This window comes from Fusarium falciforme, chromosome 6, assembly GCF_026873545.1.
Source record: "Fusarium falciforme chromosome 6, complete sequence".
Taxonomy (NCBI): Eukaryota; Fungi; Ascomycota; class Sordariomycetes; order Hypocreales; family Nectriaceae; genus Fusarium; species Fusarium falciforme.
The window spans coordinates 3,257,746-3,271,549 of record NC_070549.1 but is presented as its reverse complement, the minus strand read 5'-3'; the positions used below and the strand labels follow the sequence as shown (position 1 = coordinate 3,271,549).

At 53.1% G+C, this 13,804-nt stretch overlaps 4 protein-coding genes and 1 pseudogene across 5 annotated transcripts, besides 1 other annotated feature; 3 read left to right on the top strand and 2 right to left on the bottom strand.

Moving 5' to 3' along the window:
- Positions 1 to 65: 65 nt before the first annotated feature.
- On the top strand, positions 66 to 1,063 carry NCS54_00859500 (annotated as a pseudogene). Its single transcript has 2 exons — positions 66 to 363; positions 417 to 1,063.
- Positions 66 to 1,063: a sequence feature.
- A 511-nt stretch (positions 1,064 to 1,574) lies between these two features.
- On the bottom strand, positions 1,575 to 2,636 carry NCS54_00859400 (2-Hacid-dh-C domain-containing protein; the record flags this gene model as incomplete). The annotated part of the gene is made up of 1 exon (XM_053153976.1): positions 1,575 to 2,636. The coding sequence occupies one exon, from the start codon at positions 2,634 to 2,636 to the stop codon at positions 1,575 to 1,577; it is 1,062 nt and encodes a 353-aa protein (XP_053009951.1).
- A 495-nt stretch (positions 2,637 to 3,131) lies between these two features.
- Positions 3,132 to 4,148, bottom strand: NCS54_00859300 (Hypothetical protein; the record flags this gene model as incomplete). The annotated part of the gene is made up of 1 exon (XM_053153975.1): positions 3,132 to 4,148. The coding sequence occupies one exon, from the start codon at positions 4,146 to 4,148 to the stop codon at positions 3,132 to 3,134; it is 1,017 nt and encodes a 338-aa protein (XP_053009950.1).
- Positions 4,149 to 8,349: 4,201 nt separating this feature from the next.
- NCS54_00859200 (Phosphate transporter) lies at positions 8,350 to 10,264 on the top strand (the record flags this gene model as incomplete). Its single annotated transcript, XM_053153974.1, has 4 exons — positions 8,350 to 8,422; positions 8,504 to 9,806; positions 9,859 to 10,013; positions 10,062 to 10,264. The coding sequence occupies 4 exons, from the start codon at positions 8,350 to 8,352 to the stop codon at positions 10,262 to 10,264; spliced, it is 1,734 nt and encodes a 577-aa protein (XP_053009949.1).
- Positions 10,265 to 10,889: 625 nt separating this feature from the next.
- NCS54_00859100 (Hypothetical protein) lies at positions 10,890 to 12,737 on the top strand (the record flags this gene model as incomplete). The annotated part of the gene is made up of 4 exons (XM_053153973.1): positions 10,890 to 11,675; positions 11,731 to 11,754; positions 11,810 to 11,863; positions 11,919 to 12,737. 4 exons carry the CDS (start codon positions 10,890 to 10,892, stop codon positions 12,735 to 12,737), a joined length of 1,683 nt encoding a protein of 560 aa, XP_053009948.1.
- Between the last annotated feature and the right edge of the window lie 1,067 nt (positions 12,738 to 13,804).

Genomic DNA, 13,804 nt, shown 5'->3' with positions numbered 1-13,804 from the left:
CACCGCTGCCAGCACGCCATCCGCTTCAGGAGAACGACCATCGGCTGGTCGGCCTTTAAATAGAGGACTTTTCTTCTGCGACCTTTGAGTCACCTTTATCTGTACGGGACGTCGGCGAGTCACGCGAGAAGAAGCTCGAGAGATTCAACAATCTCGAATACACATCCAGCATGCCAGATTCCAGCGATAACCCCGAGGCTGGGTCAAAGGAATCAGTTCCTACATCTTCCGTCTCTCGACGATTCACAGCAGAGGTTGATGTACGATGGGGCGACATCTTGCTGCTCGTCTGTTTCTTTGTCGCCGGTCTGGTTGACAGCGCTGCTTTCAACTTGTACGGTTGTTTCGTCAGTATGCAAACAGGTAAGTCCCCTCAACAATCCATCTCAAATGTTATACTAACAGTGAATCCCCAGGAAACACCATCTTCGTCGGCCTAGGCGTCAGCGGCCAACCCGAAAACCTCCCCGGAAAGGCCTGGTCCCGCTGTTTCATCGCCATAATCTTCTTCGCCATCGGCGCCCTCTTTTTCTCCAACTTCCACCGCTACTTTGGCCCTCAGAAGCGCTGGGTCCTTGTCGCGTCCTTCCTCATCCAGTCCGTCCTCACCGGTCTCGTGGCTCTCCTCGCCACTACTGGTGCGGTCCGGAACAGCCCCAATGACAGGACCACGACGCACAAGGATGGATGGATCATTGAGAGGGTTCGCAACGACTTTCCCTACTCCGACTATGCGCCCATCATTCTGCTTGCTTTCCAGAGTGCGGGACAAATCGTTGCCAGCCGAGTCCTCAAGTACAACAGCATGCCTACAGTTGTGCTGACAAGTCTGTACTGCGACATGATGAGCGATGCCAAGCTGTTTACCGCACCCATCACCGACAATGCGGATCGAAACCGAAGAGCCACTGGAGCACTGTTATTGTTTGCGGGAGCTGTTTCGGGTGGTTTCCTGTCCAAGTCTTGGGTTGGATTTGCTGGTGCTCTCTGGATTGCTGCGTTCCTCAAGCTGTGCATCAGCTTTTCGTGGGCTTTGTGGAAGCCAAAGGCGGTAAACAAGTAGAGGGGTAGAGTTGAGAGTTGTGTGATACCCCGGGAGTTATATGGACAGTAGGAGTTGGGAGCGATAGACAAATGATAGATAATTGCTAGACAAGAAGATGATAGACACATAATTATTAAATTTCTCGACAGCTTTGGCAACCTACTGTTAGGCCTCGGATTTCTATTCCATCCTCTATCATGGTCTTCTGCAGCAAGATGTGCGACCAAATTGAACCAGCTGGCTCCGGCATCAGGTACTCAAATCACTTTAAACTAACTATGAAGTTGTAATAAAGTAAAAGGCCATGGGACAGGCTCATTTTGTCGTTGGTGTGTGGTTGGAGGAGCAGTCCACATCGGGTAGAGGATCTCGGTCTTGCAGCATGCAGGCCGCGGAGATCAATGCAACCCACCGAACCATCACTGGGTCAATGCGACGAGATGCGCCAGAAGAAGCGTGACAAGGTCGCATTGTGCGTTGATGGATCTATTCATTTCTTCATTTTTTTTTTCGCTCTAAATTATGCATTCTAAATAATGTTCTTCAAGTCTTGTCCAGCCCGGAACCGTCTCAAGTTTTCGGCGATCAAGCCCTCGGAGCCTTGTGGTCGTCCACCGGCAGCGTGCGGCGACACGATGACGTTAGGCGCCTTCCAAAGTCTGCTCGGCTCGGGGAGAGGCTCCGTCTCAAAAACATCAAGAGCAGCTCCTCCAATCTCTCCCTTCTCAAGAGCATCCACCAGGGCATCCTCATCAATTGAAGTGCCTCGTCCGACGTTGACGACCCACGCGTGCTTGGGCAGAAGCTTGAGGCGCTCGGCGTTGAGCGCGTGGCGGGTGGAGTCGGACCCGGGGAGGATCATGACCAGGGCGTCCGTCTCGGGGAGGAGCTCCGCCAGGCTGTCCTCGCCGTACACCTCGATGCCGTCACGGACACCCCTTCGGCGCGCGATGCCCCGAACCTCGGTCCCGAGCCCGAGGAGGTGCGGGGTGAGCGTCTTTGCAATGTTGCCAAATCCCCAGATGAGCACGCGAGCGTCGCGCAGCGTGGTAAAGGCTCCTGCAGGTCGGTCGGGCTGTGGGCCGCCGAGGTGGCCCGGCCACTTGCCCTGGAGCTGATAATCGCGCATCTCGTAGAACCGGCGCGCCGCGTTGAGGAGGAGGCCGAGGGCGTGCTCGGCGACGGTGCGGTCGTGCAGGCCCGAGCCGGTGGTGACGGTGATCTTGGACGTGTCGAAGCCGGCGCTGAGGACGTCGTTGGGACCCGCGGCGAGGGACTGGATCCAACGCAGGTTCTTCATCCGTGCGGCGGCATCCTTGAGGTTCTCGGCGCTGTTTGTCCAGGTGACGAGCACCTCTGCGTCGATGAGGTCCTCGGGGATGGTCTTCTTGACGTCGTAGGGCTTAAGCTCGACCGAGAAGCCCTCGATGCTCGAGACGTCGAGCTTGAGCGAAGTAGGGTAAAGCAGCTTCATGGCGGGCAATTGAATAGAGGGTCTAGAGGTGGTCGCAAAGGATCTTGTGTTTCTCGAGGCCCAGGACAACCGGGTGCAGGCAGTATATGTACCGATTCGCAACAACGGGCGCATCATGGGGGGATTCGATGGGATCGGAAAGAAAGCCGTGAGCCAAAAAGACCAATGGGCTTGTAGATTTTGTCAGGTCCCGACGCCGGAGGAGCAGCTACCCCGCCGTGGGGGCAATTGGGGGGGTGATTTTTGGTGATGCTTAGCGTTGGAGTTGAGGGTCGCGATTCGTGTCGGCTTGGGATCCCGCGGGAGGACAAGCTAAAGACCCCAAACCCCGCGGGGGAATTATAATTAATAATGGCAATTCCATTCAATCACGGCCTATAAGTAGCATAATCCCGCAGCTCATTAGCTTGAATAGGTACGGTGATACGTGAAACCGAGAGCTCATCTGCATCCCACCGAGCCCGGAGGGAGGAGCTCCCCAATGACGTCACAGACGATGCCAATTATGCCGAGAACCACGCAACATGTTGGTCAAGCTACTGAGTCAATACGGTATCTTTGCGAAAATCTGACTTGCTAAGCTGTCAAGTGACAAACAATTCCAGTTAGAAATCAAGCCTGGCTTCCCTGACTAGCTAATCTGCCCTCCGAGAACAGTACACCACTACCAGAAACATCCACAACCGGCGTATTCCCATCAACAGCCAGATTCACCTTGATGAGGCACTCCCTCCCAACTTGAAGGCCCTGCCAGACCTCAATGCTCGTCTTGTTATCAACCAACTCAAGAAGACCCTCGTCACGCAAAAACTCGGACAAAGGTCCCGCAGCACTTCCAGTGGCTGGATCCTCAGTTGACATGCCGGGGCTGAAGAATCTAGCTTGATAAGTATTGGCAGGTGCACCCTCACGGTCATCCTTTGCAAATAGATAGAGCCCATAAGCACTCTCATGCGCGAGTTGAAGTTGCTCGAGGAGTTTGTCCCGCTGCACTGACGCCCGCTCAAGCGCTGCGATGGACGCAACAGGGACGAGGAGATGATGAGTAGTCGATGTAGACATCACCCGCGGGATGACATCATGTTTTCTGGATACACCAGTCCCGGGGGCCAGTCCAATATCTTCAGGCCCCAAGCCGATAGTTGCGGCAAGCTCAGGCACATTCGGGTGTCGTCCATGAGCCTTAGGCGTCGCCTGCGTAATGGAAACAGAGAACTCAGCCGGCTCAACTGAAGAAACCTGACTCTTGAGAATCTTAACCGGCGTCACAGATCCTCCCAGCTCTTGATAGAAGGTAAACTCCTCAATACCATCTCCCTTGCTGATCCCAGACTTGATCGAAAAGTCCAACAGTCCAGCATGTGCCAGATACCACCAAGCTCCCAAGATATTATGGCCAACTCCAAAGACTTCTCTCCCGTCTGGCAGAAACGAACGTAGCTTGTAGTGGGCTCCTGGGAGAGATGGGTGGAGAAAAAAGGTGGTTTCCGAGAGGTTGAACTGGCGCGTGATCAACTTCATCTCAGTATCGCTGAGCTCTCCCTTCAAGTCGTTGACGACTGCTAGAGGATTACCCTTGTAGGGTGTCTTTGAGAAGACGTCTACCACTGCGAACTGAGTCTGCGCCATTGTAGGTCTCGAGTTTGATCTGCTGGAGGCTGGTAATAGAAAATGATGCTGGCTCGGAATCTGATAGATTAGTGATTGTCCAATTCCAGGACAATGGGGATATTCTATTTATACTAAATCCAAGTACTGAGGATGTCGTGATACTGCCTTGGTTCTACGAATTATTAAGTGTCGTGATTTATCAGCACGTAATCAGCCGGGCATGATGACCCGAGGTACGAGAATTACTCAGCCCAGATGGGGTCAAGTCTAGTATCAAGCAAAGACACTCGAGTTTTAATTCAGTATGAGATGCATCAATCAAATGAACTCATTAGCACAGGCTTTTCTAGATAGTAGAAATGTCATTGTTCTAGGTGTCTTTCTGAGTGGAGGCTTAGGGTAGAGGTGCAGCTGACCTGGCTGGCACTCGTTTGGCACGGGTTCACTGGATATCACAGGGGAAGGGAAGAGTCTCTAAAAATATTTATTCTTTTATTTAAATCTCATTCTCTTATTTCTGGGCTATCATATGACTGATTGTTATGAAATAATCGCGATGATTTGTTAAGGATGGCCACTGACACAAGATATTGTTTCGTAAGGAACGCAAAACCGCAACAGAGCAAAATACCCCGGAGTTAATTTCAGAGCTAAGAATATGACGCAGCAAATCTGCTTACTTTTCTTTGCCCCAGGCTGGCTTCAGCTGGGCTTTGGACATGCGGCTGTTGCCAAAGCCTTAGCTACCTTGGGGTCTGGCTACTCCGGTGCTGGATCGTCCTAGAGAGGTAGTCACTATGGTTTGATGTATGAAAATTTGGCTGGGTGTGCTACTTCTTGTAAGACATTAGTTAGTCCATTAACATGCATTTTTTGGAAGCTGACAAGCGTTGAGAGATTCTGACAGAAACATAGTGCCTGGGAGTCAAAGTCGAGTGTTGGGATGTTGATATTCACTAATGGCGGGTTGCACGATACTAGGCTCATAAGAAGGACCCAGAATCAGGGCCCGCGAGGGAGATTTTGAGCATTCTGGTGTTGCGAGATTCGTGGCAATCCATATCCAGGGTAAATGGGCGTTGGTGCTCGAGCCTGAAGAGGCGCGTCACCTTCACGCAGTTAAAGGCTGTGAATTTCACGATTCCGCGTCGATTCTTGTTACATATCGTTTTTACCTGATAAACTACATTATCGCTACTTCGTTATGATTTGTAGCAATGAAAATATGGAGGAAAGTAAAAGTTGGGCAAGAATCAACTTCTTCGTGACGATGGAGGCAAACAAGCTGACACAACCCCCACAAGCACTCGAAAATTTCACAACAGCCAAGCCAACTAGACCACCCATACATCGGGATCTCCCAAATGAGCGGCGACCCAATAAGCTGGTCAATCGGCTCATCGCCGATGAACAAGGCCCTATTCCAAAACGGAAGGCGAGTAGACAGCGCTCTTCACATGGGTGCCTCGAATGGACCACAACCGCCCGGAGAGGCCGATCTGTCAATACTGACTGTAGAAGCCAAGAGGTGATGATCCCGGTAGAAATGGATCTGACTTGGTGAGGCCAAGAAGATTATCCTGGTGAGGCAAATCCGAGAGTTATTCACCAGGTGAGCAGCCTGGCAGGTCAAGTGGATGACGGTAATGGGTACACGACCTAACGCACGAAAAGTCAAATCCAATTAAGCTTAAACGATAAGAGGACAAGATTGTCGCTAGGACGCCGTAGCGTCCCGGGTGTCTCTGGCCACAGCATACGACGGCGTTGGGCGACATATGCCGCACGACAACGGGAACAAAGCTGTCAAGGCGAGCAGAATCAGCTCCCGCTCGATTGGCAGGATTCCTCTCATCCACAGAGATGGTTCGTGGGCTGAGCTACCTATGCAAAAACTAGGATGCCCCAGACGCCCCCTCGTAAGCCACGCCCCATGCCCGTCGAGATCTCGGTATCCCAGCCAAGGTGAAGCCGGCAGCTTGGCAGAGGACGCGTTCATCCCACCATTGGACCTTTCTTACCTGAAGGACCTGAAGTGTGCGCATCGCCAAGAAGAGCCTCGGTCACAAACTTGGCGTGGGCTACAGCGTAGGTTATCTGAGGCTGTCTTGGCTCGGACGGGCTTCAAGGCAAAGACATCACGTTGTCGTTGTAAAACGCCACTGAGGCGTGGGATCGACGGTGGTATGAGGGACTATCTTGATGGTCCAGACATCCGGGAGAAGATGTGTGCTAGTCTCTAGCTTGGAAGGTTCTTCTAGCTTGGGATATTGGGCCTTGTTGATCCTCACGCGGATGAGAACCATTTCGAGACATTCCGAGCCATCTCCATCTCGGTGATGACGACCGTGGCTCAGCCCAGGATCCATAAACCCAGGACGGGCACTCTTTCTAGAATCATCAAGGCCAAGAAGATAGTTGAACTCTACCACCGACAAACGAGGAAGCTTGGTGCGCGGCACATGCAAGATGGGCCGACAGGTAATCACTCCTCGGTGTCCCCATACGCAGTGGGCGCACCTTGGCGCGGGATTCTTGGCGCGGCAAAGATGGCGAACCAGAGTGTCAACGTGCCGCCGGGAAGAGCTTGTGGGTGGTTGAGTCGCTGAAGGGGTTGCAGCGTGTCGGGACGTTGCGACGAGGGGCGCACTTCTTGGCGCGCTGGAGAAGGGAGGGGAGGGGAGGAAGAGTGGGATTTCCCTCCAAGAAACGTGGTAAGCGATCTGGATATCAGACTGTGTAAGCTCGAGTCGAGGAGCGGACACTGGACTAAAAGAGAAAGGACCGTTGACTCTTCTCTCTCTAGCATGATCCCTTTCATCTTCCAGAAGCCAATTACACCCGCGCATTCCCGCCCGCGTCAACAGCTTATCGAGCAGCAGAGTGGTAGCACATGAAAGCAAAAGTACACCCGCAGTCCTAACAGAGTAGAAAACCCCCTGCTCGATCTCCAGGCTTGGCAAATCTGGAGTTGTGGGCTCAGAGCGAACCGCCCCGTACACGTGGAGTGATTCCAGATCTCATTGGCCCACACCGCAGAGCCTCTCCCGATCTTTCATTCAACGACGATAACTGATGCACGTGGGTTGTCTCTTGTTCCTCAGCGGTCCATGGAGTGAGTACCCCTGTGAGATTGTCAATCCCCTGAAGGATCGGTTTGCTCTGGTTCGCTTCAACCTTGGGGTGCTCTGTGCGAAAACGTCCCATCCGCCTTGACCCTTCTCCCCTCAGACACTCGTCTCCTACATCTTCAGGTCAGACCCGATGAGTCCCCAATTTTTACGGTTGAATATCTCCATGTCTGATGCCATCCGTCAGTGCGTCGTTGGTTTCGTAGACGCTATCGCAACACGGACAATTAAGCTAGGATAAGGGACCCTGCGTCTGTTCATCCACTATCGCGAAAAGACTCGGGTTCCGCTTTCTTGGTGCTTGCTCAAGAGGTCCTTTGTTCAGTCAGTCTTGGCTTTCTGCGTGTCGAGTCACATCCGAGAAAAACGCCATATCCGCACCTCCCTTGTCGCCTCACCCGTCTTGGACGCATCCCGCGAATGCAGCAGGGCGCAGGACAGTCGTGTGCTTCAAGGCAACTCTGTGGGCTGTCGTCGATCCCACATCCTCTGTCCAACGCCCGTTGGTGATTTGCGGGGGTGTATTCGTCAATGGCAAAGTTCTACGTATCTGTGAGGAGGCAGAATCTGATCCTCAGGATGGACTGCCCGAGTGGACTCCGTCTCAGCCCATCCAACGGGCATCCAGGACACGAGCACGAGAATACCACCCCGTCGCGTGCCAAGTCCCTCCATTCTCGCACCCTGTCGCGTGCCAAGGCTGAGAGATCCGTTACTCTCGTCCTTCAAGACCCGCCAAGGCTGGAGAATGCATCTCAGCCTGGCAATGTCGTCCGAATGGGTTCACCGAGCTCGACGGCTAGGCTCACACACCTCGACCAACGGGAGCTTTCTACCTGCGTGTGGCCCCAGAAGCATAATAATAAGCTTGTTTGCCAAGACTGTGCACTGCACCCCATGAGGTGCTCTCCTGTCGTTCCCCGTCGATATAAGGACCTGCTGTCATCATGTCTGGAATCTCCTGCAAGCAACCATCAACCACTCTTCTCTTCAACTGCCTATTTCTTCTAGAAGCCTTTTGACACAAAAAGGCTCTTCAATTTTTAATTGTTGGGATTAAGAAGCCCGAGTGATCGGCCATCGTCGCAATGGTGCTTCACCAGTTCGACTACATCTTTGCCATAGGCACCATCTTTTCGTTCCTCGACGCGTGGAACATTGGTACGTGCAGCCTACATCTCATTATTCCCTGCTTACTCCCATCGAGCTTCTAGTCTTCTTGCTAACATATCCGTTTGACAGGTGCTAACGATGTCGCCAACTCTTGGACCACATCGGTCTCGTCCCGATCCATCACTTACCTCCAGGCCATGGTTCTGGGTTCCGTCCTCGAGTTTGCCGGAGCCGTCGGTGTCGGCGCCCGAGTGGCCGACACCATTCGAACCAAGGTCGTCGACATTGACCAGTTTGAGAATGATCCCGCCCTCCTGATGCTGGGCATGATGTGCGCCATCGTCGCCTCTTCCCTGTACCTCACCTTCTGCACCCGTATCGGTCTTCCCGTCTCTACTACCCACTCCATCATGGGCGGTGTCATTGGCATGGGTATCGCCTTGGTCGGCGCTGATGGTATTCATTGGGCCGAGTTCGACAAGGGCATCAGCTCTGGTGTCGTCTCTGTCTTCCTCGCCTGGATTATCGCCCCCGGTCTGGCTGGTGCCTTTGGTGCCATCATCTTCATGATCACCAAGTATGGAGTCATGCTTCGAAGCAAGCCCGTCTGGAAGGGTCTCTTCCTTACCCCCATCTACTTTGGCATCACCGCCTCGCTCCTTACCATGCTTATCGTGTGGAAGGGTGGTTCCATCAAGGTTGACTTTACTGACGCCGAGACTGCCGGTCTGATTGTTGGTGTCGGTGCCGCCTGGGCTCTCATCATCTCCATCTTCCTCCTGCCCTGGCTCTACCGCCTGGTCATCGTTGACGACTGGCAACTCCGCTGGTGGCACATCCCCATGGGCCCTCTCCTGCTCAAGCGCCCTGCTCCTCCTCCTCAGCCTGAGGGTGCTGAGGGTGGCATCAGCGATTTCTACGAGGGCCACCTTACCCGCGAGGAGCTTGAGGATCTCCGACGTGCTGGCCGTGAGGGTAGCGACGAGTTTGAGCGCGCCCAGGAGCAGACCAGCAACGAGGGCAAGAAGGTTTCCGAGGAGACCCCCGAGCCCACCGCCGAGCCTGTCGAGGTCAAGCCCAAGCGTAGCATTATCGGTCCCAAGCCCGACGGTCCCTGGTACAGCGGCGCCATGCTCTTCTGGTACCTCAAGTTTGTCTTCCTCCAGGGTGTCGACCAGGATATCATCAACATGCAGAAGAAGAAGAGCATCCTGACCGGCGACCTGGACGAGATCCACGCCAACGTTCCCCACTACGACAACCGCGCCGAATACCTCTACACCTTTATGCAAGTCATGACTGCTTGTACCGCCTCCTTCACCCACGGTGCCAACGATGTGGCCAACGCCATCGGTCCCTATGCCACCATCTACCAGGTCTGGCAGACTGGCGCCATCACGAGCAGCAAGTCTGACGTCCCCGTCTGGATTCTGTAAGTGAATTGTGTCACTTTGCTTGATGATGGAAACTAACATGATGAATAGCTGCTTCGGTGGTGCTGCCATTGCACTGGGTATCTGGACCTATGGTTACAACATCATGCGCAACCTGGGTAACCGTCTGACTCTTCACTCTCCCTCTCGAGGTTTCTCCATGGAGCTGGGCGCCGCTGTTACTATTATCCTGGCCACCCGTCTTAGTAAGTGCCATCGACTGTTTGGTGTTGTGCATCACTGACCATCAACAGAGCTTCCTGTTTCCACCACCCAGTGTATCACCGGTGCTACCGTCGGTGTCGGTCTTTGCTCTGGTACCTGGCGCTCCATCAACTGGCGCATGGTCGTCTGGATCTACATGGGCTGGATCATCACTCTCCCCGTCGCTGGTATCCTCTCTGGCTGCATCTGCGGCATCATCATCAACGCTCCCCGCTGGGGCTACCAGGGCTAAGCCATTCACCTACTCACTTCACTCATTGATTAACGTATACCCCCGAGAGCGCTGCATGGAAATATCCTTGGAGGGGACGGACCGAGGATAGCTGGACTGGTAGCTCTGGAGGTGACCTTTTCTTGAACTTACTTATCTATACATACATGTACGGTACAGAGAACAGGGCACATAGGCTCAATCTCATGTCGTTTACCCTGCCCAGCGCGGCATCTTAATGAAAAGTTGATGTATTGCAACGACCTCGTTTGGCAATTGGTGTGAGGGCGTGGTGAGTGCCATCTGAGGAGACATGTTGGGGGACAATGGGCGTTTACACACTGCGATTACACGTGCTCATTGCATCAATAGACGCGTTCATTCACGTCCAAAAACACTCGTTTAGGCCGTTGACACTGGCAGAAACTGGCGACAATCGGCTGCCAGTGTCAATACGCAGTGCAGTCGCTGCACGCAAACGCGACCCACGCTGCAGGTATTTCAAGCCGAACTTGCTCCCGCTTTCTACTCACAACTTTCATCACACTCAACTCCGACCACATATCACCGAATCGACCAGCTCTAATCATTATTTGATGACCATCGTCCGAAGCGTACCTTTCTTCACACATTCCTCGTATTTCTGATGCCCGTCTTTTTGCTGGACCTCCCCAACGAGGTGCTGGACAGCGTCGCGGCGCTCCTCCCTAGGAGGGACATCAAAACGTTGCGATCGACTTGTCGAAGGCTGTCGCTTGTTGCTTCCCACTATCTATATTCGACACTCTATCTCAGCTGCCACGATTATGACCTGTATGTGTTTGAGCTCGTTGCCGCGAACCCTCAGCTCATCGGCAGGGTGAAAGAGTTAATTGTCGACGACACAACCGTGTCCACCGCCCTCCTTGATCGCAGGATCTTCCGCCATATGGCAAGCCATGCCAGTCTTTGGCCGTTGAGAAAGGTTGCATACTTCCCCGATGACGACGATGAGTCATGGGATGCGGATGGTCGAATCTGGCCTTCTACCCCCGACGACGAACTCCATGCTCTCTTGGTTCAGGTTTACCAACACCACCACAGCAACCGCCTGTCTCGAAGTGACATCTCAACTCTTCGCGAAGCGCTCCCAAGAATGACCTCACTACGCACCCTAGTCCTCACAAATCGCACGGCAGACGACACCCCTGCAGAAGGGGCTCAGAGCAGATGGAATTCAAGTCCAGTCGTAAAAATCTGGAGACAAGTCGGCCAGAGCCGGCGGGAACGCCCACCGTTCGCGCCGAGAGTCGACTGGTGGCACCCAATTGAGGATGGCGAATTTGACTCGGATCAAGTTTTCGGATTGGACTGGTTGAGAGACGGGTTTGAAGAGCACATACTTCTCAATGGAGCACCCTACGCGCCCAATTACCCACGTGTCGAGGAACTGGTAAGTTGTAACATGGTCTAGAACTTGACTTGCCATGACTGACTCGATGATACAGGACTCCGACGATGAGGTCCAAGCTGTGAGCCACGATACCATTCACTGGCCGATGTACGATTGCTGACTTGGCGATACAGGACGAAGAGGTCGCGCGGTCGGATGACGGTACCGACGCCCAGGAGCTGGCACCTGTAAGTCTTGGGACCATGCAGCCGACAGAGAATGGTTATTAACTCAATGATACAGACTCCCCATATCCCAGACAGCCATTTCACTCCCCAGCCGCAGACGATGATTCCCGCAGGAGCCCGAACATTGCGCCGTGAGAGCCGGGGGCTACAAATCGTCCTCGATGTGCTGAACAACCCCATCGCCCAGTCTCGTATCGTCGAATTCAGAATCGACAGTTCTCTTGATACAGTTTCGAACGTACAGCAGCCCGGCCTAGGCATTCGTCTCTTCGACTTCTGGCCTCCGCCATTTGCCGTCAGGCTCGCGACCGGCTTTTCTGGAACGTTCCTTACCAAATGCCATCTGGTTCTTTCCAATGGCCGAAATCATACAGACGGCCAACAAGTAATAGAGCAGGGACAAGTTGGTTCGGTTCTAGCAGAGATACCTCGACTGCAGGAGCTCAAATTGGAAGCTCACAATATGGCTTTGATCGGGGCCATACCCGACGGCTTCACCTTCCACACCCTGCGTCGTGCCGATTTCGCCTGCGGGTTAGTCTCCAGGCTGGAGATAAGACAATTTCTCAAGGCGCACGGAGAAACGCTGGAGGAGATTCATCTGAGTTACTGCAGCTTGGACGATGATGATCCCAGCTGGGCGGACGTCGTAGCTGACATCATGCGACTCCAACGAAACGGCAAAACACATCTTCAGACGGCCGTAATCACTTCTGCCTACAGCTCCATCCCCTTCTCCGGTTGCGGGTATAACAGGACGAAGACGCGACCCCCTACTGGGGAGGAAGTATATTCCTGGACGATGGGCGTACACGAAGATGTTGTGCCCTGCCCCACGGCAGATCTCGGGCATGAAGCACTCCCAGAACCATGAGCAATCTTCTGAGGCTTTACAGAACGAAGCTTGCGACATGATTCATGCGAGAGATACCCGATGTCTCGGTGCTTTGCTTCATATTTAGCAACCGACGTTTGATCTTCAGATCGCTTCTCATGTCACCAGAAAGCAGCCAGATCATCGCTTTCTCCGGCCCGGTTCAGTCAGCCTGTTTGTCGCACTTGGACCCTTCGTCGTCTTCTACCATTCCGCTTGGTTCTTCCACGTTTGGTCGTCTCGTCTCGCCGACTCGTCTTGTTCTATCCCGCGCGATCTCGTCTCATCCTCACTGATGGTATCCCCACGGGCTCAATTACTTGCACGCGCATTGAGAAGCCTAAGCCTAATCTCGAGATCGCTTCTGTTATGACCAGAAAGCCGGTCAGCTTATTGCGTCCTCGATCACCCAGCTCGTCTGGTTTGTTGATCACACTTCGGCCTGCTTCTACTTTCGCCCTTCCCCTCGGTTCGATCCAGTCGTGTCTTCGCACTTCGCTGTGCCGTCCATTCCACGTCGTGATCGTATTTCCGCGCCAGTCTTGTTTACATTATGTTTTCATGTCGTCTCTTTAATTATCTTGTCACTTTCTTTTCTCTATCGTCGTGTTTTAATCTCGTTTTCCTTTCCCTTCTCTTCGTCATTCGCTTCGCGTTTTAACATCTGGTCTCTTTCTCAATCGTTTCCTGTTATCGCGTCTTGTACAATAGTGTATCACCAAAGGATTAATGGTTTACTGAGTCAGCTGCGTTTTATTTTACCATGCGACGTTTCCCTAATTATTTCGCTGCCAATACTGAAAGCTTTGCCCACGACATGACCACACGCGTCCGTGTTACGACCATCGCCTTTGTTCCACCATGGTCGCATCATGAACTGCAAACGAGTGTCCCGAACACTGCCAGACCCAAACGACTGTCTGTTCACTTTCACCTTTTTGGAGGCAAGTGAATGAACAATGAATGACTCCCCAAACAGGAAGTGTGAATAGAACATGAATGGTGAATGCGCTATTCTTTGAGCACCCGCATCAAGGCATCAGTGCGACAATGCTATTGTTCACGAG